Source organism: Pelophylax lessonae (genome assembly GCF_965119305.1).
Source record: "Pelophylax lessonae genome assembly, chromosome: 13".
Classification (NCBI taxonomy): Eukaryota; Metazoa; Chordata; class Amphibia; order Anura; family Ranidae; genus Pelophylax; species Pelophylax lessonae.
Window position 1 is genome coordinate 181,880,413 of NC_138780.1, and position 24,954 is coordinate 181,905,366.

The window sequence follows — 24,954 nt, forward strand, 5'->3', positions numbered from 1 at the left end:
CTGAAAGCTACCCCCCCCCCCAAAAAAAATCTAAAAACTATATTCTGCCAAACTATGGAAATACAGATGTGATTCATACAGTGTTTTTTTTTTTTTCCAGCCTCCAAACAGAGGCCCTTAAAAGCAGTGTTTTTTGCACTTTTTTTGTGTGCATGAGGTCAAAAGGTCTCTTCACCTTTTTAAAATGCAGCCACATGGAAATTGCATGGTGTTTTTGTAACTTGCTTTCAGTGTGTGGTAAACCACACTGTTTTTCAGTGCGCAGGAGTGCCAATAGGAGTTAATGGCACCCTTGTGTATTTTCTTTAAAGCACTGCGTTTTGTGCGGGAATGTGTGCAATTTACATGCATTCCTGCACCCGCACTGATGTGAACCTTGCCTTTCCTTTTAATATTAGCTAAGGGCTCTGTGAAATCTGAGCTCTTATCTGAAATCAGCTTTGTGCTCCCATAGATACGTATTTAGTTTTGTAAAGATGGCAATACCAGTCAGCCCATATCAGGAGCTGATTTCAGACCTCAGTACAATTGCCTTCCTGGGGCAAGCTAATAAGTTGAGGGCTGTAAATCATGTGCAGCGCCCTCAGTAAGCTAAAGGAGTTTAACCCGTTCCAGGGGAAACCTCTTCAATTCTGAGCTATATTCTAGCAAACTATGGAAATACAGATGCGATTCATACGGTTTCCTGCAGAGCTCCCACAATGCCCTGATCACCCCCATGGCATCTGGGGGTCCTGCTCTCTCCATGTCCCTCATTGTCTATGAGACCTACAATGACCACAGCACCACACCAGAATACTAATTGGCTCCTACACTCTACATTATATCCAGCCACTGAGCAAGCATTGGTTGATCTCTCACTGTACAGGGCTCTCTCCTTGGAAATAATTGTATGACCCATTTGGTAAAAGTTTAAGAAGAGCTGTAATGTCGCATTATCGGAGAATGTGGTTGGAAAAGATCCTGTCTGTACAAAAATGTTTACATATTTATTTGCTGGTGATAGTATAACCTATTCATTTTGCCTTTAGCGTGCAAGTTATCGGATTGCCTAAATTGAACACTCAGAATAACCTATTAGCTGTCATTGGCAAGACACCAATGGACCAATGATAGGCATGGACCAATGATAGGCTGAAAGTCTCAGCTGGATGCTGTTCTAAGTGGTACTCCTGTTTAAGACTGTACAGTATGCCTTTGAGAACATATGCTATAAATGCAAATACTGCTCAGAGAGATCAGTGTTCACCCAACACGTTTCAGCCCGTCGTTGATATTGACAGGCTGCAGGATATAAGCCGCATCTGTGCCTCCCGCACTCCTCCCCTTCCACAAAATACTGGGTTTTCATGCTGAATGGGTCTAACTGCCCATATGCACAAGCCTGGTTATGTATGTAGCCCTGCCCCCTGGGGAGTGGCTAAGTGTAGACACATCCTTCTCACTTTGATTATCCTGAATGTTGTCCAACCCACCTGACACTATAGGTTCTGTCATTATAAATGATTAAACACAACCAAAGTTTGCAATAAAGAATCAGATTTACTTATTCTTTAACTTGAGCTTAGTAAAATGCACAATAGAACAGTTAAAACAAGAACATTAATGGCAAAATGGATCCTGAATCCTCAACCGATGAGTATGGTTCAGCACTCAGGATTAAAGAAACAATCCTAGCATATATATATATTTTATTATATACTGGAGGATTGATACCTTAAAACTTTGTAAATACACTATTTCTTAAGTGTAATGTGAGAGTGACCACAAATCAATATTTGACAATATTAAAGAATGGCTTTAACTATTAATAACTTCTTAGCAGTTCTGATGTGATTGCACTAAGCTAACTATAGGCGCTTTTCCACTGCATGGAACGGATCGGTCTGGCGCTTTTCCACTGCATGGTACTTGTTAGAACGGTTTGGTTTGGTACAGTAGCGCTTTTCCACTACATGGTACGGCTCGCTTAAACAGTACCACCTTGGTTGGGGTTCCAAACAGGCCATACCTATACCATATCCCACAATCCTTTGCATGCAGCCTTGATTGTTTGTCACTACTAGCCACTGATTGGTCAGAGAATCGTTGTAATCCCACCCACTTACTACTTTAGTGGGAAAGCAAACCAAGCCTAGTAGAGCCTATACAGTGCTGAAACGTGCCGACTTGTACCACACAGTGGAAAAGCAAACTGAGCCGGTACTTGCAGTGGAGAAGTGCCATATCAGAGCAGAGTGCACTCTGTACCCTAGAGGGGGCCCCCTTTACACTAGATTGCAAGAGTCTCCTGGATGAGCGAGGCCTCGCTAGTTTTTGCCGGCAAGGGTGTCCTCAGACAATCCAAAGAAAGTATTTGTAATCCACAGCAAAGGTGATTGGTTAACTGTAATCCACACGGAAATAACCAGTAATTGTAATCCAAACGGGAAAGAAAGAAATAGATTTCTGTACTCCACATTTAGTAGTCAATCTAGCACTGGGGAAGAGGGGCAAGGCCTTCCGATCTGCCATGCACTATCCGAAGCTACAGTGTCCTGTGGCGACCGTTAGAATTTACATAACCTTCCATTAGAACTGCTCTGCAGGCGCCCTTGCTCAGTCTAAAAGTACAGCAGATACTTTAGATTGGATTTCTCTCACCCAATATGACGAACTCTGCATTTCACAGACTTCAACAGCGTCCCGCTCTCCTCGGCGATACTCACAGCCTCTCAGTGCATCCATCCGCTCGGTCACGCTTCCGAGATCCTTCCGCACACCGTTCACTGTGACTCCGGTGTCTGCCCAACTAGGCCTCCGGCCTATCCTTCTGCGCTCCGCAGCAGCTCTAACCCACAGCGCACTGTCCTCGAGGCAAGAGAGCGAGTGTTGGTCCCCCCCCCCCTTTATAAAGACACTCCCAGCGAGCCCTGCGAATCACACTGCTCCCTGGGAGAAGAGTTCAATCATATAGGCAATCCATTTTCCTTGCTCCTCCCAGAACTACATCTCCCATAATTCACCAGTCAGTACTTTGTAAAAACTTTAACAACAGAACAACAGTCTGAACAATACTAGCCTTGCGACCAGGCTACATGTACAAATCCCAAAGGAAGAGTGTTGTTTGTAGTAACCATCTCCAAGCTCTGTTGTGTAGACAGCCAAGAAGCATGACTGATTGCTATAATAAATGGCACACTTCACTCAAACTCAGCTGTTTGCTAAAACCAGAATGATTCTAAATCTCCCAGGACATTTGGGACCCCATGAGGATCCTTTTACATCTCAGCGTCAAAGAAATGCATATGTTACAGTAATGCACAGAACATACAATTCTGAATGGCACCCCAGCACAATAAAGGTAAAGCACCAGTAATGCAGCATGCTGTAAAACACAGTGGCGCAGGAAAAAAAGATTCAAGTACGATTTTTAGCACAGTAGAATGCATTGACAGCTCATTCATTACAATATGCTGCCTTAAAGTGGTTGTAAAGGCTGAAGGTTTTTTACCTTCATGCATTCTATGCATGAAGGTATAAAGCCTTCTGTGTGCTGCTCCCCTAATAGTCACCTGAGCCCCCTCCTGATCCAGCATTGTGCACAAGAGCCTCGGCTGTCCCGGGACTCCTGCTCCTCATTGGTTGAGACAGCAATAACGGCAGTCAATAATAGCCTTTGAGCCAAAAGGGAGAGTGCAAAGGGCGGGGCTGAGCTGCAGCTCTATGTGTCTTGTTTACGAATACAGTAGGGCTTGGGAACGAGCACGCACCAGTGCCTCCATAGCAAGTGTCTTGCTATTGGGGGCACTGGTCAAGAGGGAGGAACCAAGAGTGCCAGCAGGTGACCCAAGAGGAGGATCCAGGCTGCTTTGTGCAAAACCATTACACAGAGCAGATAAGTATGATGTGTTTAAAAGAAAGAAAGAAAAAAAAGCGTTTAATAACACAACTAAAGGCAAAACAATTTATTTTAGATTTGGCTAGAGTGGTGAGAGGTTAGAACATATGGGTCCTAATCATCAATCACAGGAAATGAAGATGAGGGTAAATATAAAATGTTGCAACGAACAAAACAAGAATAGAGGGGAAATCTTCAAGTGAGGTACACTTGTTTGTGTGACAACTGTCTAAGAGGGGATTTCTTTCAAACTGGAAAGAGATCCGTTCCCTTCCTGTTAAGTCTAAATGACAGGACGTGAAGAGTAATCGGACAATGCTTTATCCTTTCCTACTCTAGCCAACAATGTTTGGTTTTAGATATATTTTAACGCATTGTTAATGCATTGCATAAAGCGCCGAAGAACTAAATAAACCCCAAGTGATTCCTTAAAGTAAGAGTGTTCTTGGTTTGTAGTCATAGGTGTCGTATTGGAGATAAGCGATTAGCATGTGGGGTTGGATGAGTAACCGAAAGGAGGTTTGGTGTGTATGAAAGGCCCAAAGTCATATTTCGTTTCATTTCTATGTGGTAATTGGATTCCCTTTTATACTCTGGGTCATTTCTGTACTTGCTTTCACCATATTTCATAAAATGATCTAGGTGTCTTTGCACCTGTATCCCCAAAAACATACATAACCCTGGCCTGGGAGCCATGGAAATGAAAGTAGCCTGTGTTCCATGGGCGTGATCCTTCCCCTCCTCCCCCTAAATATCTGTATATGGATGGTCCCCTATGTGTACTGTGTCCTCGGCCTCTCCCACAGCCATGGGCTTGGGTCTATTCAGCAGTGACCAGGCCGTTGTTTTCCTCCTGTATATTATGGAGATTCTTGTTCTCTGTACAATGATAATAAGCAAAGTTCTATAATGCGGCAGGTCTAATCCCAGTGAATAGAACAATAGCTTTCTCACAGCTGTGCGTTCCCATCAGCCTCCACAGGACCCGATTGTATCTGTAGGTCTGAGTGCTACTATAGCAGAGCACTGACACTGCAAGCTAAAGAATGGCTCTCATTCATGGCAGCCCCATTCAGATCATTTTCTCAAGGTCGTCCCATACTCGATTTCCCCCCTTTGTTCCCTCACACCGGAATACGAATGTCCTAGGGGCCCTATTCATTACAAATGAACATTGTGAGAATTGCTTGTGGTTTCTCAGCTCTCGGGGCGCAGAGATTAGAGGTAAGACCCCCACCACATTCCTGTGTCCCCCTTCTGGCTGTTGGAAGGGAGGCGGCCTGTCCTGGGAACGCACTCTGTGCACATGCAAGTTATTGTCTCGTACGGTGCTGGAGAGAAATGGAAGGCAGCAAACATTGCGCTGTACAGGTCACCGACTCTCAACGTCACATCTTCTATTATAAATCCTTCAACTCTCTGCACTGCAGGGAGCACAGCGATCAGGTGTCTCTCAAGGACTAGATTTGCGTGGCCAACTTTACTTCCCGTAGATATGCATGATGATGCAGCGCTCTGCAGACAGGGATGACAGTAGAAGTCGAAAATTCCAGCACTGTGCAGTGCACCTCCAGCCTTATCTCCAGTTTTGGACAGCTGTGCACAGACAGCAATAAACACCAGACAGAGGGTCTAATCCTTTTCTGCGTACAAACTAAAAAACTGTTAGTCATTATGATGTCAGGTAGTGACTATTTTAGGACAAGGGGACTGCACTCCTGTACTGGTCATGGCTGTCACTGTGCTCATTGTATAGTCACGTAGTAGTCATTATAGGGCCACAATGACTGTGCACTCCTGTACTAGCCACAGCGGAGGGCTGGTCATTGTGTGACCTTGTTCACTGTGCACTCCTGTACTAGCCATAGTGGAGGGCTGGTCATTGTATTACCACGGTTGCTGTGCGCTCCTGTACTTGCAATGGCGGAGGGCTGGTCATTGTGTGAGCAGTTCATGGTCATTATAGGACCACAGTCACTATGCTATCCTGTACTAGCCATGGTGGAGGGCTCGTCATTGTGTGAGCAGTTTATGGTCATTATATGGCCACAGTCACTGTGCACTCCTGTACTAGCCATGGCAGAGGGCTGGTTGTGGTCATTATAGGGCTGTGATCACTGTGCAATCCCATACAATTTACGGCAAAGGTCTGAGCATAGAATGTATAGTTATATAGCTGGACACAAAATTCAGTCTGTGTAGCTGGTGATGGAGGTAGATGTGGTTTGAGCTTTTCTTCCCAGACTGAGTGCTTTGCAGCATTACCCGTAAAATGGTCTACATTAATTCCATCAGGCGCAATCATTAGCCATAGTGCCGAGGGGAGGAGTAAGGTCTCTTAAGATGGACACTTGTCTGTCAGCAGACCAATATGAGCCTCTGCTCAGAAGGGACAAGAAAGTGTGACACTTCACAATAACATCAGTTTTCTGACCTCAACACTTAAGCAGCTCCACCTATACCTGAAATCAGTAGAAGTTTTTTTGAGTAAATCTCTTGTACTCACGTTTAGATCCTTCATGTCATCCAGTAGACTGAGCTTCTCTGGGACAGACTCCAGGTGATCCAGAGCCGTTCGTGTACTCTGAAATCACAAAGAAACAAGTTAGTACAAATGAATAAAAACACTGTCCCCTTTGTTACTTCCCTGAGATGTGGGGGTGTCTGCTCTGTGCACGAGACATGGCCCGTGGCAGTCTATATGTGAACAGTTAACCCTCTGCTTCGTGAAAATGTGCAATATTTGTATGAAATCATTTTGAGGTTTTCTCATTTTCCCAGAACAAAGGCGTGTACATGGACTTTCAGGCCCCAGAACCAGAAAAAAGTTGTCCAAAAGCCATCCACAAACACAGATAATAGGTCACTAAAACCCTTTCCAGCTGGGCCTTTGAGAAGATCTTAATGCCAGGTGTTTCCTGATCATGTGATCACAGTGATTGGCTGTCACCGTAATGATGTGATCAGAAATCTGTCCTACTGCCTCCCAAGCAATGCTATGTGACTGGGAGCGGTTGGTGACAGTATGGTCACAGTGCTGGCGGCGCACAATTGAGTACATTCCCAGCACAAAACACATGGCAGAACTGCCACATATTTGCGTACAACTGATGGGAGAGTCAAGCTGCTAGCCAGTGCTGAAGTCTGCTAGGTGTTTAAAGACCATATTTATTGGTAATTAATCTCACCAAACTGGAGTTTTTCATTAATTTAAAAGTTTTTACATAGCTGTCTGAAAGCTTTAAAAACTTCTTGTATGTAAAGGCTGCTTCACACACGTCTCTGTACTGAACCCTTTATTTATGTACAAGGCCTAAGTGCTTTCCTGAGCAGATACAAAATAACCTGCAGGTTTTTCCCAGTCCAAACACAGTACACCATTTGGTTACAACTAAGGCAGTCCATACATGATTCATTTTCTTTCATTCAACCCACTTCCGAGGTGGATGTGAGAATCCTTCTCATGTAGCTACTGTAATCTGACAGTGGGGAGGTTTCCCTGCTGTCAGAACAATCATTAGTACCACCGGCTATAGCCGGCAGCACTGATCGAGCAAACATTTTCTAAAAGGATGGTTGTACAGAGGTTGATTGAGAGATAGACTTCTGTACAACCAGCCTGCCCATAGATGGATTGAAATTTGTCCGGTCCCTCCTGAACTGGCCTATTTCAATCCATCTATGGCCAGCTTAGGACTGCCTTTAAGGCTCCATTAACACTTATGCAGCTTTGGACACTATCAAATGTTTTTCAATGGCAAATATCACACGTATTTCAATGGCAAATGTTCAAATATGTGCGACTTAAAGTTGCAGGGACTTAAAAAGGTTCCTGCACTACTTTGGTCCGACTTGAGTGCCATAGACTGCAAAGTACACCCTCAAAAGTCGCACCTGAATGTTAGACATTTAACAGTTGTACAACAGTTGTCCATTATCATTGATCAAAGTCACATCCAAGTCGCACTCATCCAAAGTTGCACTTGTACAAGTGTGAATGGAGCAAAGATTAAGTTAAAGTAGAATTCTACTTAAATCTTAAAAATGCTCTTGCTCCCCCCCCCCCCCCAACACCTCTGCTGACTAACCTGTGTCACAAAAGCATGATATACTTACCTATTTTCATCCTGCTCGGGTTCGGTAATGTGATCTCTTGGGTCTGCCAGCACTGTCTGCAGGGGAAAGGGGAGAACTTGACAATGGCTAGTTTTGCCTGGGAGTGGTGAAATCATCCATAGGTTTTCAATGGTCCATTTGTTGTTGACGCTCCCTTATCTTCCCTGCAGCTACTGCTGACTGACACAGGGGAGCCGAACCATGTGACCAGAGCAACCTTAAAATAGGTAAGTATATAATACTTTGTTACACAGGTTAGTAAGCAAAAGTGTTTCAAGATTAGTTTAGCTTTGCCTGAAATTCTACTTTAAGCCTGATAGCAAAACAGGGGACACCACTGTTCAGATCCAAGGTGAGATGGGAGAGGAAAATTTCCATTCCCGGGACCTGCAATGAGTGACAGAAACCACCAGGCAGTGTTGATGTATTGCGGAGACAGAGATGAAGACCATCTGCTCTGGCACTGCTCTATAATGCCAATTACGGCAGGTTTACAGTGCCGCATTTCACCCGAAATCCAATTTATCCCAATATGCTGCAATTCAGGTACAGCTTTTCTATGGTTCTACACTAAAGTCTGTGGATAATGCAATGCCAGCTGAGGAGCAGAATCTACTAAAATGATGGATACATTATACAAGGTGATTTTATGTGCTTCACTATATATAAAAATTGAGGGTGCAGGGAGTTCACGATAGCCATTTTTGGTGGACTGCCACTGGGTTGAATGGTAATGGCTTAGTGGTCAGCACTGGGCTCCCCAGTTCGAATCATAGCCAAGACACAAGCTGCATGGAATGTGCATATTCTCCCTGTGCTTGCATGATTTCCAGGACACTATATGCATGGAGTCTGCATATCCTCCCTGTGCTTGTTGTGTAGGTTTCCTTTGGTTAGTTCGGTTTCCTCGCACCTTCCAAAGACATGCTGGCAGGTTAATTTACTCAGTATATGTGTGCGAGAATGTGAAATAGGGACTTTATATTGTACGCTCTTTCACAAAAGGGAATGATGTGTATGTGCAGAATGTAAAGCACTGTGTAAATAGTTGGTGCCATATAAACATCTGTAAAACATACACAATTACAGCATTCTTATAATAGAAAGCTGGAGCCCAAAATGGTTGCACAGATTTTATTGGCTCCAGCTTGCACAAGTCTATGGCTTAGTTCACACTGCCGTGACTTGACATGCGACTTGAGAGTTCCAAGTCACATGACAAGTCGCACCCTATTAACTCCAATGGAACCATTCTAAATCGGTTTGACTCAATTCACAGCGACTTAGAAAAAGGTTCCTGCACTACTTTGGGGCGACTTGATCACGACTTGCATTGACTTAGGTTTATGAAGTTGCAAGCAAGCCGCAATGAATTCATGTGGAAAAGTCGCTCAATTTTACCGTCGTGGCAGCGTGAACCAAGCCTAAATGAACAAGGGCTTCTTGAGTCCCCCTGGTGGAATCTGATGGATTCTGCATGCTGGAGTGTGCACCTGCACCGGGCTGTTCTGCAGAGCACAGCGGAATAACATGAGCAGGAGATGCTGTCGCTTGGCAAAACAGTGCAATGCAGGTGTACACATCATACACAGGAGGCTCCATGTGCTGCCTTCTATCACACTCCTCTGACAGGTTTACTTCAATGAATTATGTCCTGTTTATTAGGCTTTTGGTGAAAGTTTTTTGCGCACGTGATATTAGTACACCAGTCAAAAGGTAAACAATTCCTTTCCACTTACTCCCATAGATTAGGACTGACCTGTTACACCCTTGTATTTCAGAAATTTACATAAGTCTGGTGATGAGTTTTGGGGGTGTGATTGCTGCACACGCCCTGACCCCGCAGGGACTTTTTGTTTTACAGAGGATTGTGTAATAATGCAGATAAAGACAAGATTGACTTGTCCAATCTAGACTAAACTGGCATTCAGTGTTTTATCAAATCATTGCTTTTGGCAGGGCCTCCCCCGGAGGTCAGTCCCTGCACAGCCTGTGGCCCCTGATCTAGCTCCATGAGAAGGCAGCTTGTGCCTCACACCTCACCAGACTGCGGCCTCTCATCAGTGAAATAATATGACAACGCAGGCCTGGCTCTAGACAGCCTCACCATCCACAAAAAGTACAATCCTCTTAGGAAACTGAGCCGAGATGGGAGATAAAGCACCCAATCAGAGAGCTGTCACTGCAGCGCACAGAGACTTTAATAATTCCCCGCCGCTCGTGTCCTCCCTGTAGATCAGATTTTTGTCAAGCAGTTTGTTACCAGAGATACACAGTGCCAAAACAATTTAACACTTAATCTGTCAACTGCTTTCTGTCTGCCAATAAACCCGCAACAAAGTGGCCAAATAAAGGAGGTTTTATTTAGGGGAAATAAAAGGATTGTTATTGCTTTATTCAGGTGCTGGCAACCCCAAGCACACAATGCTGTTTGTGCTGGCACCCATTGCCATTAGCTGTAATTGACAGCCCACTAGGCTGTCAGTTGCAAAGCCTGACCCACCCACCTCCCTGATGTCACTGAAGGACAGCCAGTGACTGATAACATCCGCCTGCTGTGCAGAAGAAGCCCTCCTCCATGCCTAGAGCAGTACCTGCAAGGTGCATGTATTGGGGCTGATCTAAGGTTTAAAGTGCATACATTGGGACTGATCTGCAGTCCAAAGTGAATGCACTGGGGGGCTGATCTGAGGTCCATACAGTGGAGTTGGTCCAACGCACACGAGCTGGGGACAAATATGATTTGTGTGTGCCCCAGTACATCTATTTTTGCACACGTTGTACTGCTAATGGTAAGTTAAACTCATTAACCACGGTCGGCTGGCCATACCCATATATGCGGCTTCTCGGCGGGTGAGCTTTAATGCTGAGTGGCCATATACAGTATCTCACAAAAGTGAGTACACCCCTCACATTTTTGTAAATATTTTATTATATTTTTTCATGGGTCAACACTGAAGAAATGACACTTTGCTACAATGTAAAGTAGTGAGTGCATAGCTTGTATAACAGTGTAAATTTGCTGTCCCCTCAAAATAACTCAACACACAGCGATTACCGTCTAAACCGCTGGCAACAAAAGTGAGTACACCCCTAAGTCAAACTGTCCAAATTGGAGGACTCTGGCTGTCTCGTGGTTCGGTAGATGCAACGTCCTCAAAATGAACATCATGCCTCGTTTACTGTACCTGCTACAAGCTTTACCAATTAGAATACCTTCAGACTTTTTTCATAAACTCCGGAAACTGTTTGGCAAAACAGACCTCCCCAGATTAAAAGGACGCTTTTGCAATGACCGAAACTTAGGGGAGGTGTGGGCCTCCCTGACCCCGCCCTATACCGTACAGCTACACATCTGAACAGAATTGTAGATTGGTGCAGACACTCCGCCCATAAGTTGTGGGTTTCATTAGAACAAGATTCAGTCCCGGTGCCATTAGCCGGTCTCCCTTGGATTGAGACCCAATTAGACATATGCCGGTTTTCGGTAATTCGATATATCGCGGTATTGCATAGCCACGGTATTGTTATTGTGGCATTTTTAAAATACCGAGTTTCTCTGCTCCTGGGTCTGACTTGTGAATTGATACATTTCAGTGAGCTGGATGACTCATTCACTCACACAGCTAACGCCTAACTATAAACAAAAATGATTACATTGTATCTTTTCCTTCCCTCTGCCAGGGAGAAAGGAAGTTTAACCTCTTAAAGACTGGATCTTTTTCTGACACTTGTTGCTTGCAAGTTAAAATCAGTTTTTTTTTTGCTAGAAAAGTACTTAGAACCCCCAAACATTTTATATATTTTTTTAGCAGAGACCCTACAGAAAAAAATGGCGATTGTTGTAATATTTTATGTCACACTGTATTTGCGCAGCAGTCTTTCAAACGCAATTGATAGACTTTAATGAATAAAAAAAAAAAAAACGTAACAGTAAGTTATCCCAATTTTTTTTTTTGTTACACAGAGAATCGTGAGAGAATCGTGATCTTTATTCCAAGCTAAAAAATCGTGATTCTCATTTTGGCCAGAATCATGCAGCTCTTATATATATATATATATATATATATATATATATATACATACATATACACACACACACGCATAGCAGCCCACATTACATTATTATATAGCCATCAAGCAGTGTCTGGCCTACCTGGTGATGACTGGTCCTGGCGCTCTGATCCGATGACCTGGTCTTTAAAGGGGCAAATCCTTGCGATCCAGAAGTGGTTAAACCTGCAGGAGGACCGGTGTTTTTATCTATTAATGACTTTACTATTGCTTTAGGCCTGGTTCACATGTATGCGGGTTGGTGGTTCACATGTATGCGGGTTGGGGGCCCACATTTGCACAGGCATAGCAGCCCATTGATGTAAATGGGCTTGAGCTGCTATGCCTGCGTTTTCAGCTGAAAAAAGGTGCATGCAGAATTTAAAAAAATGCAGTGGCCATGAAATCCATCCTTCTTTTGCACCATGCGACTTACCTGCCGTTGCTGCACACGCAAACTGTTTTTAAATGCCGTGCCCACGTATACAAAAAATGCAGAAAGCTTGCCAGAGCAGGAACTGCAGGTTAGTCGCATGGTGCAAAAGCAGGATGGATTTCAAGGCCACTGAATTTTAAAAAAATGCTGCATGCACCTTTTTTCTGCGGAAAATGAGGGCATAGCAGCCCGTTCAAATCAATGGGCTGCTATGCCTGTGCAAATGTGGGCCGCCAACCCGCATACATGTGAACCGCCAACCCGCATACATGTGAACCACCATCCCGCATACATGTGAACCAGGCCTAAAGCAATAGTAAAGTAATTTATAAACAACACCTCCTTCAGGTTTAACCACTTCTTGACCACAAGGATTTGCCCTCTTAATGACCAGGCCATCGGATCGGAGCCGAGCGCCAGGACCAGTTATCACCAGTTAGGCCAGACACTGCTTGATGACCTATTTTAGGCCTGGTTCACAGAGTCTGTACTGACTGACTATATAATAATGTGCATAAGTGAACCAAAGCCCCTAAATTCAGCAATGAAATTCAAGTGAGGTAGAAATTTAATAATTTAAATTTAATAATAGAATACCGTGATAATACCGTATACCGTGGCAAAACCTTAATCAATTAATCGCAGCATGAAAATCTGATACCGTCACAAGCCTAGACCCGATACTTTAGTACCCTCCCTCCACACCCTTTGATTGAGCCTACACTAGGGGAGATGCGTAAATATTTCAGATGGGCTGGGGTGCCAGGTTTCCCTTCACCTTTGAGACTGATCATTGGTCCCCCAGATTTTACGCCAGGTCTCACAGATAAGACATTTCAATTGCAGCAAGGGCAGAGCTTGATCTGAGCTTCCTCTTTTCTAGATTATTTAGGATGGCACCACTCTTCAGCGTTTTACAGCGCCTTGAGCGCCTCGATTCTGAGAAGATGGAAGATCTGGCAACTATCGCACTTCCTTCGCTCCCTTCCAGACCATAATGGTTTCCGTCGATGTTTTACTTCATTTGAGGATCTATGTGTGGCTGACGGCCCCTTGCGGAAATCCCTTTCCTGCTCTTACAACATTCTGCTGTCTATTTCATCCAAAGCTGACCCTCCATATCTGAGCAAATGGGAAAGGGATCTTAACGTCACATTCTCGGAGGCTCAAAAGCACATGATTCTTTACTTTGCTCATAAGTCCTCCTTGTGTAGCAAATATCAGGAGATCACCTACAAAATCCTAACACGCTGGTGTATCGATCTACTTTGGCATCAATGTTCCCCCGGCCGTAACCCATTGTGTTGGCGGTGTAACACACAACCGGACTCAATCCTTCATATCTTTTGGGAATGCCCACAGGTGTGTCCCTTTTGGCAGCAAGTACTGGGGATTGTTCATAAACTCACTGATATCTCGCTTGTGGATGATCCAGCAGCAGTAGTCCTTAACTTAACCCCTTTGTCTAATAGGAAATACAGTAAATCTTTATTGAAGCACCTTCTCAACGCTGCAAGGGCATGCATTCCCAGTGCGTGGAAACAACAATCTCCACCTACTGTTCCCCAATGCTTTGCCAGGGTGAACGATATCCAGCGAATAGAGAGTCTGCTATATTTCCTCGGGGAAAATGCATACTTGAAATTGGAAGCTTTCTGATCATGTGGCTGCCAATAACAGCGATCACATGATCTGAACGCCCACCTCGGCCTCCCAGCATTTAGAAAGTTTTAAGCATTTATTTAAAAAGTGGAGGTAGGGGGAAGGAATTAATGAATAATTAGCCGTAAAACTGGGTGCAAAAATTGAAAACAAAGCTAAGCCTACCACACTGTTTATACCTAAAAAAAAAAAAAAAAAAAACGAAATTAACCCCTTGTCTACTGAGGCAATTTTTTTTTTTTTTGCTAGAAATTTCTATAAACTCCCTAAAAGTATATATTTTCTTAAAACAGAGACCCTGAAGTTATTAGACCTCTGTTTTAAGAAAATATATATTTTTGGGGGTGTTTATAGAAATTTCTAGCAAAAAAGAAAAATTGCCTCAGTAGACAAGGGATTAATCATCAAAATTGCGTATTTATTAAGCGCATACTTTCAGGAAAAAATATGCTGAAATTAAATTTAGTGCAAACACACGTTATACCGCTGAGCGATGGGTGACAGATCCATCTCCACTTAATGTGCAGAGCAGAAACTGACCCCTATTGGGAAATCGGGTGAAAACAAACCGCCTGTTCGTTTTCACCCGATCTTATCCGATCCTCCAGACGGATGAAAAATAGGGTCACCATCCATCTGGATTTGGCGGACAGGATCGAATAGCAGCGGGTGTCAGCGGACATGTCACCATCAACATCCGCAGCTCCATAGGTCTGATCAGGTCCGCCTGTCAGTTTTTCAGACTGCTGCTGTCCAAAGGTACCCCCTGTTCTTCATCCAGAACGTGGGCGCTGTATTACAGGTGCTGTGTTACTGGTCAGATTACCAAGTGAAAGCCTAAAAAAGAAAACAAATGCAGACACCACATCTAATGATTGGTAACCTGCAATATATTACATTTTTGGTTTAATACAGCTTTAATGTGGAAAAGGTTACTGACCCCAGAATTTACTGATTATAGAGGACAAATACAGAGATTCCACAGCTATACGGCCACACTGGGGAAAATAATAAGTTCAAAGGATTTCAAGGAAGATACAGAGAGCGACCAACCACACGGCAATGCGCTACTGGCCATATGGGAAATATCAGGGTGCCAATAACTGCTGAGCAAATTACAATTCATAAGAGGAACTGGGCTAAATGCTATATAGGAGGATTGAAGAATTATAGAGACGAGATTGCCGTGCTAAATTCTGAGCTTTGGGGTTTACGTGCTTTAGGACTAAGCTACACAATAGCCTCAATTCACAAAACTAAAAACACGAGGATAAGTAAACTTACTTTCAAATTAGTGACAGATATTTTTAGCAAAGTCCACTAAGATTTGAAAATTACAGTCACATGACTAAACGAGAGAGCCTTATCCTTGTGTTAGAGTAGAACTAAATAAATTTTTTTTTTTTTTTTTTTTTTAGTTTTGGATAGAGTGGAGAGGGATTGGAACAGCTGTCAGTTTTTATTGCTGTCTGTGCCCCAATTTAGGAAGAGTCACCCTCTCAATATGTCCTGTTTACCATTATCACCTGAGAGTGAAAGAAAGTCCCAAATTTTGGGTTGCCACCAGACCAAAAATAAGAGGTGATAAGAATGGACTAACTCCCACTTCCTGTTTTGACTGTGGAAAAGGAATTGAAAGGAAATTACCTCATTGGGCAAAGCAGAAAACTGGCTAAATGAGAGAAAAAAAAAAGTTTTGCATTTAGTTTTACTTTAAACCTTGGAGACTGGAGTCTGATTCCAGTCTTGTGTTGCTGAGCAGATTAACCCCTAGCTGGTTTTCTTATTTGCAGAAAATAAAAGGTTTAAATTTAGACTTGCCAAAATAGTTTTGCTCTTGCTCAGCTAGAATAAGGCCTCTTTCACACAAACGACCCGAACAGATCCGCCTTTCAGTTTTTTAGGCAGATCTGATCGGATCCTCAATGCATCCCTATGGGGCAGCGGATGTCAGCGGAGACATCCGATCCTGTATGTGAAATCCGGACGGATGGAAACCCCATTTTCCATCCGTCCAGAGGATCGGATCAGATGGGATCGGATGAGAACAGACAGGCGGTCCACTCTCATCCGATTCCCGCATAGAGAGCAACGGGGCTCTGACACCTCCCTCTCCGCACGCAGTGCGAAGATGGAGCTGTCATCCGCCTGCTCAGCAGGATCGGTGGAGAGATCACCGCTGAGCAGAGAATGGTCCGCACCAAACAGCAGACTGTGTGAAAGGAGCCCAAGGCTCCTTTCACAAGGTCCGCTTCCGTCAGCGGACTCCGTGCTGCTCTGCGGGGGATCGATACACTGATCCCCGCTGAGCAGGCAGGTGACAGCTCCCTCTCCGCTCTATGTGCAGAGAGGGAGGTTTCAGAGCCCCGCTGCTCTCTATGGGGGAATCGGATGACAACGGACCTCCTGTCCTCTCTTATCCTATCCCATCCCCTGGACAGGCTGATCTGATCGAATCATTCGTGTGAAAGGACCCTAAAATATTTAAAATTATCCTGATCAATCACAGGAACTATCATCAATGAGCTACAGCTGAGCAATGATTGGTAAGCGTCTGCACAGTGAATAGTTCTGGCCTGTCCTGGAACCCCTGTACAGAGAAGAGGGAGAAGAGTGGGGATATCAAATCACTGGACAGACTGCGTGGACACTGAAAGCTCAGCATCCCTGGAGGTAAGTACAGCGGGAATGAGTGGTGGTGAAGAGTGTTCAGGGTGCATGGTGTTCACCTTTTCATTTTTTGTAAAGGTCAATTGTTCAACTGCAACTAAGGCTGGTAATTCAATGGGTTCTAGTATCCCCTGCAAGTGTGCAGATTTCCAGTTTTTCTTTTGTTGCCCATTATAAATGAACAGTCTGTTAGCAGCCTATTGCCTGCACTACTTTTGGCGACTATGGGGGCGATTTCAATCGACATCTGTGCAGTGAAGCTGCACAGATGTCTTTCATATCGCCCTCGAATCCGCAATGAAATGCGAGATTGAAATCGCGTGAGTTCAGCTGAACTCGCACGATTTCAAACCCACCTCCAATGTGAACGTACCCTGAAGGCTGCAGAGCTATGCACCTGTGGTGCATAAGTGTTACTGAACTACAAAGTGGTGAGGGAGAAGGCACCATAGGCACCCCCTCGCCATGTTCTATTTGCCACAATGGCAATTGGGACATGTAAGAGTTGACAACAGACCTGAATGTTGCGGCTGTGTGGGCAGGACCATGGACAGCTGCGCTAAGTTCAATCACAGGATTCCCCTGGAAGATGCACTCCAAGATTCAGGTAAAGAGGGATGCGGTACAGGTTTTGGGGATTGTGTATGTAACCGTGTTTGATATTATGCCCAAAATATGAGTGTATCATGAAACCTAGTATAAAAATATGGACTTGGCCTTTAAAGTAGAACTAAACTCTCCTATCGTTTTCAAGGAAGCTGCCATCTTGGCCTCTGTTTGATCTTCAACTGCCATGATGCTGCACACGTGATCAGTGATGACAGCAGCCATTTGAAGCTTGATTTTAGTTGAGAGCACGTGCCTGGGAGTGTAATGGTTTTTTGAAACAGTTAAATTGATGGGTTTAGTTTTGCTTTATTCAAGCAGAACGTTACCCATAACAACCTGATAAAAAAAAAAAATGTTCTTTAGCAAGGAACACACATTCCACATTAATAATTATTCTACCAACAATAGCTTGTGCTGTGAATTGTCTCCAGCGGTGATCCGGTTTCTTCTTGCTGGAGACTGTAATTTTGCTGAAGCCCAGAGCCCCTGAACAGCAGTAAATCATAAAGCGGAACTAAACCCATCGATTTCATGGTTTCAAAAGAACAGTTGCATTCCAGGAATGCTGGGATTGCTAACTGTCACATTTGCTTGTGTCCTCAACCAAACTGTCAAACCATCAAATGGCTGGAGTCATAACTGATCACATGTGTAGCACCACGGCAGTTGAAGATCAAACAGAAGCAGCTACCGTGGCTGTAAAAGATAGAAGGGTTTAATTTTGCTTTAAGGCTGTCAGCAGATTGGCCTCTACAAACTTAGCAGTGCTTAAAATTGGGAGCAACTGAGCACGTGCAGAGCAGGGTGAAACAGTGTATTATTGGATTTAACATTAAGAGCCCATTCACATTAGCGCGACTTGTCAGGCGACTTGTCAGCCTGACAAGTCGCGCTCCCTCGCGGTCCATTGACCGCTACAGGACCCGTTCTAATAGGAGCAACACAAGTCGCTCCGACTTAGAAAAAGGGTCCTGTACTATTTCGGGGCGACCTCGGAGCGACTTGCATAGACTTCCATTATGTGAAGTCCCTGCATGTCGCTCCGAAGTCGTGGTGCAATGAAATGCACAAGTCGCCCCCGAAGTAGTAAGGAGTCGTGTCGTGCCAATGTGAACCGGCTCTTAGGCTCTATTCACACCTGAGCGTAGCAATTTTCTGGCATTTTTTTTTTTAAGTGTTTTATACAGATTTTTACAAGCATTTTTAAAGCGATTTAGAAGTGTATCACAAGCTTTTTCTAGCTTTAGGCATTTCTGGTTAGCCAATAGAAAGCCCTAGGGGGAGGAGAGAGAGAAGAAATTAGGGATGGAGAGCTGCTGTTTGAGCAGAAAACATTCGTAAAATGCTCAAGTCAGGAATTTCTATGGGGTCAAAAACCCTTGTAATCTGCAAAAAAAAAAAAAGCTCATGTTTTGAGTGACAGGCTTTTTGATTTAGGCGACAGAATGCTCACATGTAAACAGAGGCCATTGAAATGAATAGGATTTGGCTTGTTGAGCGTTTTAGAGCTACAAGCTTCAAACAGGAAATTGCTCAGGTGTGAATGGGGCCTTATAGCTATACCTGCAAAAGGGGCCAGCCTGAAGTGATCTAGCAGGACTTCATTTTCTGATTTAAGTTCTGCTTTAGGTGCACAGAGTGCCACCTGTTACTGCAAAGCAGAGTTGAGAAGTCACCTAAACACACTGCTCAAAAAAAAAAAAAAAAGGGAACACTTGGAAAACACTTCAGATCTCAATGGTGAAAAATCTCATGCTGGATATCTATACTGATAAGGACTGGATAATGTGTTAGGAATAAAAAAGGATACCACATTGTTTGATGAAAATGAAAATTATCAACCTACAGAGGGCTGAATTTAAAGACACACCGAAAATCAAAATGAAAAAATAATGCAGCAGGCTTATCCATTTTGATGAAATTTCATTGCAGCAACTCAAAATGGTACTCAGTAGTTTGTATGGCCCCCACGTGCTTGTATGCATGACTGACAACGTCGGGGAATGCTCCTAATGAAACAACGGATGATGTCCTGGGGTGATGTCATGGACCAGGGCATCACTGAGCTCCTGAACAGACTGAGGTGCACCCTGGCGGCGTCAGATGGACCGTAACAGAATGTCCCAGAGGTGTTCTATTGGATTAAGGTCAGGCGAGCATGGGGGCCATTTAACCACTTTAGGACTGGAAGAATTTGCCCCCTTAATGACCAGGCCCTATTTTGCGATTCGGCGCTGTGTTACTTTAATGGACAATTGTGTGGTCGTGCGACGCTGTACCCAAATAAAATTGATGTGCTTTTTTCCCATAAACAGAGCTTTCTTTTGGTGGTATTTGATCACCTGTGCGATTTTTATTTTTTGCACTATAAACAAAATCACATTCTGCTATATATGACATTCTCAAAAAGAAAAATGTAAAATAAATTTTTTTTAACATTTTAGGCCAATTTGTTTTCTGCTACCTATTTTTGGTAAAAAAAAAAAAAATCGCAATAAGCGTATTTTGATTGATTTGCACAAAAGTTATCGCGTCTACTAACTACGGGAAAGATTTGACATTTATATATATTTTTTTTTTTTACTAGTAATGGCAGCAATCTGCGATTTTTTGCAGGACTGCCACATTGTGGCGGACAGATCGGACACCTGACTGATATTTTTGACACTTTTGGGGGGACCAGTGACATTACTACAGTAATCAGTGCTGAAAATATGCACTGTTACTGTAATAATGACACTGGCAGGGAAGGGGTTAACATTATGGATGATCAAGGGGTTAAATGTGAGCCTAGGGGAGTGATTCTAACTGTGGGGGGGGGGGGGCTTCTGAAATTACCATAAAGACATGTGATCCTATATAGAAGGATCACATGGGCTCTATGATCATTGCAGGGAGAAGAACGGTCAGCTGTGTTTACAACAGCTGACCGTTCTTCTCAGTCACAGCGGGGAATGATCGCGGGTGTCAGGCGGCATTCGGAGCCGCCTGACACACGCATCGAGCGGGAGCGCGCTGCCGGCGGCGTGCACTTGCCTCCTGAGAGCGAGCGATGTATACCTACGTCACTTTGCCCAGGAGCAGTTGCCTGCCGCAGTATATCTGTGGTGGGCGGTCGTAAAGTGGTTAAATGTATCAATTCATTCATCCTTTAGGATCTGGCTGCATACTCTCGCCACATGAGGCTGGTCATCGTTGTGCACCAGGAGGAATCCAGGACCCACTGCCCCAGTGTAGGGTCTGACAATGGGTCCAAATATTTCATCCCAATACCTAATGGAAGTCAAGGTGCCATTGTCTAGCCTGTAGAGGCCTGTGCATCCCTCCATGGATATGCCTCTCCAGACCATCACTGACTCACCACCAAACCGATCATGCTGAACGATGTTACAGGCAGCATAACATTCTCCATGGCTTCTCCAGACCTTTTCACGTCTGTCACATGTACTCAGGGTGAACCTGCTCTCATCTGTAAAACGCACAGGGCGCCAGTGGCAGACCTGCCTATTCTGGTGTTCAATGGCAAATGCCAATAGAGCTCCACAATACCAGGCAGTGAGCATGGCCCAATAGAGGAGGTCGGCCCTCAGGCCACCCTCATCAAGCCTTTTTCTGATTGTATTGTCAGAGACATTCACACCAGTGGCTTGCTGGAGGTCATTTTTTAGGGTTCTGGCAGTGCTCATCCTGTTCCTCCTTGCACAAAGGAGCAGATACCGGTTCTATTGATGGGTTAAGGACCATCTACAGCCCTGTCCAGCTCTCCTAGAGTAACTGCCTGTCTCCTGGAATCTCCTCCATACTCTTGAGATTGTGCTGGGGGAGACAGCAAACTTTCTGACAATGGCACATATTGATGTGCAATCCTGGGGGATTCTGACTGCCTGTGCAACCTCTATAGGGTCCAGGTATCGCTTCATCCTACCAGTTATGACACTGATAGAGTAGCCAAACGTCAAGATGAGAAGGGGAAAAAAATGTCAGTGGCCTCATAGTTACATAGTTAGTGAGGTTGAAAAAAGACATGAGTCCATCCAGTTCAACCTATGATGTGTGTGTGTGTTTGCTTTTAACCGTACACCTGTAAAACCATTCCTGTTTTGGAGGTTGTCTCATAGTTGCCCATCCAGTGCACATGTTAATTTCATTAACACCAAAGCAGCTGAAACTGATTAACAACCCCCTCTGCTACTTATCTGACCAGATCAATATCCCAGGAAATTAACTGACTTCATGCTATACTCTGATTAAAAAGTGTTCCTTTCATTTTTTTGAGCAGTGTATTTGCTTTTATGATTACAAATGCAAAATGCAAGAACAAAATGAGGATATTCACCCAGGAATTACTCAAGACTGGCTTTGAGGGATACAAAAAAAATATGATTTTTGTAAGATCTTACCGTAAAATTTTTTCTCTGATGTTCACCGACAGACGCAGCCTCATCTTCATGACCTGAGTGGGTTATGCTGCCACCTGCAGTAGTCGTCTAGGCAGTACGTTAGTACAAAACTTTCAACATATACACGCCCACGGGGCTGTCCCTCCAGGCATAACCCCCCCCCCCCGCCACAGCCCAGCACATCAGTTTAGTTGCAAGCAGTGAAGACAAAAGAACCATCCCCAATCAGAGGGGCGGGTGCTGCGTCTGTCGATGGACATCAGAGAAAATATTTTATGGTAAGATCTTACAAAAATCGTATTTTCTCTATCGTCCATTGACAGACGCAGCTGAGTGGGATGTCCCAAAGCAGTACAGGCATGAGGGGTGGGAAAAACGCAACCAGACAGTAACGTCAACTCCAAGAGGCTAAACCTAGCCAACCAGGCAACGTGGAGCTCATCCAAACAACAGGAGCTCACCCGGGCAAGAGACCCCTAAGAGAATAATAAAAAAAAGCATTTGCTTATGAAACAACAGCCTGCAAAACCTTGCGGCCAAAAGAGGCATCTGAAGAGGCCAACAACTCCACCTTGTAAAATTTGGTAAAGGTGTGCACAGACGACCAAGTCGCTGCCTTACAAACTTGTATAACAGAGGCCTGGTGGCGAAAAGCCCAAGAGGCACTCAGCGCTCTAGTAGAATGCGCCCTCACAGGGAAAGGAGGAACCTGATCCTTGAGTGAAAAAGGCCTGAACAACCATCTGCCTTATCTATCACAAAATGGTAGCAGCGGACGCAGCCAAACCTTTGTGAGGACCAGCGCGTGTGACCGGCGGCTCTGATGGCCGCCGGCCACTCACGAACTCCCGCAGGAGAGGGAAAAGGACAGATGGCTGATGTAAACACAGCCGTCTGTCATTCTCACTAAAGTAATCACAGAGGCTATGCGATCCTGCTATGTAGGATCGTATGTCTCTGTGATTACATCACAAGCCACGCCCCCCACAGTTAGAATCACCCCCTAGGGACATATTTACCCCTTGATCACCAGTAAAGTTAACCCCTTCCCTGCTAGTGTCATTTTTACAGTAACAGTGCATATTTATAGCACTGATTACTGTAGTAATGTCACTGGTACCCCCAAAAGTGTCACAAATGTCAGTCAGGGGACCGATCTGTCTGCTGCAAAGTCACAGTCCCGCAAAAAATAAATCGCCGCCATTAGTTTAAAAAAAAAACAATAAAAATGACAAATCTTTCCCGTAGTTAGTAGGCGCAGTAACTTTTGCGCAAACCAATTAAAATACGCTTATTGCGTTTTTTTTTTTTACCAAATATATGTAGCAGAAAACAAATTGGCCTAAAATGTTAAAAATTTTTTATTTTTACATTTTTTTTTTAAATTGCAAATAAAAAATGTGAAAAATAGTTATTTTTTTCAAAATTGTCGCCTATTTTTGTTTATAGCGCACAAAATAAAAATCGCACATGTGATCAAATACCACCAAAAGAAAGCTCTATTTGTGGGGAAAAAAAGAAGTCAATTTAATTTGGGTACAGCATCGCACGCCCACGCAATTGTCCGTTAAAGTCACGCAGTGCAGAATCGCAAAATAGGGCCTGGTTTTTGAGCAGCCAAATCCTCTGGGGCTTAAGTTGTTAAGATCCCACAGCGGTAACGGGGATCTCCACACAGAGGAGCCAGGTGACACACCCCCTGAATGAAAGTGCGAATGAAACTATTAGTAGCCAACAGACATTGAAAGTAAATAGCCAAGGCCGACACCTGGCCCTTGATAGTGCCCAACGCCAAGTGCTGCTCAAACCCTTTTTGTAAAAAAAGGCCAAAACCCTAGCTATAGAGAACAAGCGAGGCTGCAGCAATTCACACCATGAAATGTACGATTTCCATGTACGATGGTAGATCTTCCTAGATATCGACTTCCTGGCCTTCAAAAGGGTAGGAATCAGAGAGACCTCTATCCCTCAACACCTTGCTTTCAACAGCCAAGCCATTAAGGCCAGTGACCGTAAAGCAGGATGGAAGATCGGTCCTTGAGATAGAAGGTCTTCCCGCAGAGGAAGACGCCATGACCATTTTTACCAGTTCTGCTTACCAAGACCGCTGAGGCCAATCTGGTGCCACCAGAACGACCGGAATGCCTTCCATCGCCACCCTGCGAAGAAACCTCGGCAGGAGATCGAGTGGAAGGAAGGCAAATATCAGGCGATACTGACTCCAAGGAGCCATCAGAGCGTCTGTGGCGTTGGCCAGTGGATTCCGAGACCTGGCCACAAACCTCTGAACTTAAATGTTGAGGCGAGATGAAAACAGGTCTACCTCCAGAGTCCCCCACCGGGCACACAGGAGATGAAACGCCTCCGGATGCAGGGACCACTCCCCCTGATCCAACACCTGACGACTCAGGTAATCTGCCTGCCTATACTCCACACCGGGGATGTGGACTGCGGAAAGAGTTGGAACATTGTGTTCCGCCCACACAAGAATCTCGGCCACCTCCTTGGCCGCCAGGGCACTTCTGGTGCCCCCTTGATGATTGATGTAAGCCACGGCCATGGCATTGTCTGACTGGACTCAAACCAGAGAGCCGCGTAACCGACTCGTCCAGGGAAGCAGGCAGAGCTTGATCGCTCTCAGCTCCTGAATATTGATCGGCAAGGAAGATCTTCCGTCGCTCAAGTCCCCTGGGCACAGGACTTCCCCAGCACTCCACCCCAGCCTGACAGGCTGGCGTCCGTGGTGACCACCGTCCAAAACACCCGCAGGAATAACTCTCCTTGGCACAGGACAGGTGACTGGAGCCACCAAAAGAGAGACAACTTAGTGAGATGGCTCAACCGAATCTTCTGTCCAGTGACCGAGAATCTCTGTTCCATTTTGACAGAATCTCTTTCTACAACTGACTCGTATGAGCCTTAGGAAACGGGACCGCTTCGAAGGTCCAGACCATCAGACCCAGGGCCCTCATGCAAGCCCGCAAGGAGGATTGATCGGCCTCAATCAGCAACTGGACCACCCCTTGCAACTTCTGAAGCTTGTCCAAGGGAAGGAAGACGCACAGACGGTGTGAGGACATTGATTGTCCACCTGAATTCTTGAAGGGTCTGAATGGTGATAGAAACGT

At 44.6% G+C, this 24,954-nt stretch overlaps 1 protein-coding gene across 5 annotated transcripts in view; it reads right to left on the bottom strand.

Moving 5' to 3' along the window:
* CEP128 (centrosomal protein 128) overlaps window positions 1-24,954 on the bottom strand; it is a 327,084-nt gene that overhangs the window by 40,684 nt on the left and 261,446 nt on the right. For all 5 annotated transcript variants that reach the window (XR_014224748.1, XM_082242498.1, XM_082242499.1 and 2 more), the window contains one exon: window positions 6,387-6,464. Coding sequence is in view for 4 of the 5 variants with exons in the window: in XM_082242498.1 (XP_082098624.1) it covers window positions 6,387-6,464 (78 nt within the window). In the remaining variant the exon portion in view is untranslated. The remainder of the gene's footprint in view (window positions 1-6,386; window positions 6,465-24,954) is intronic.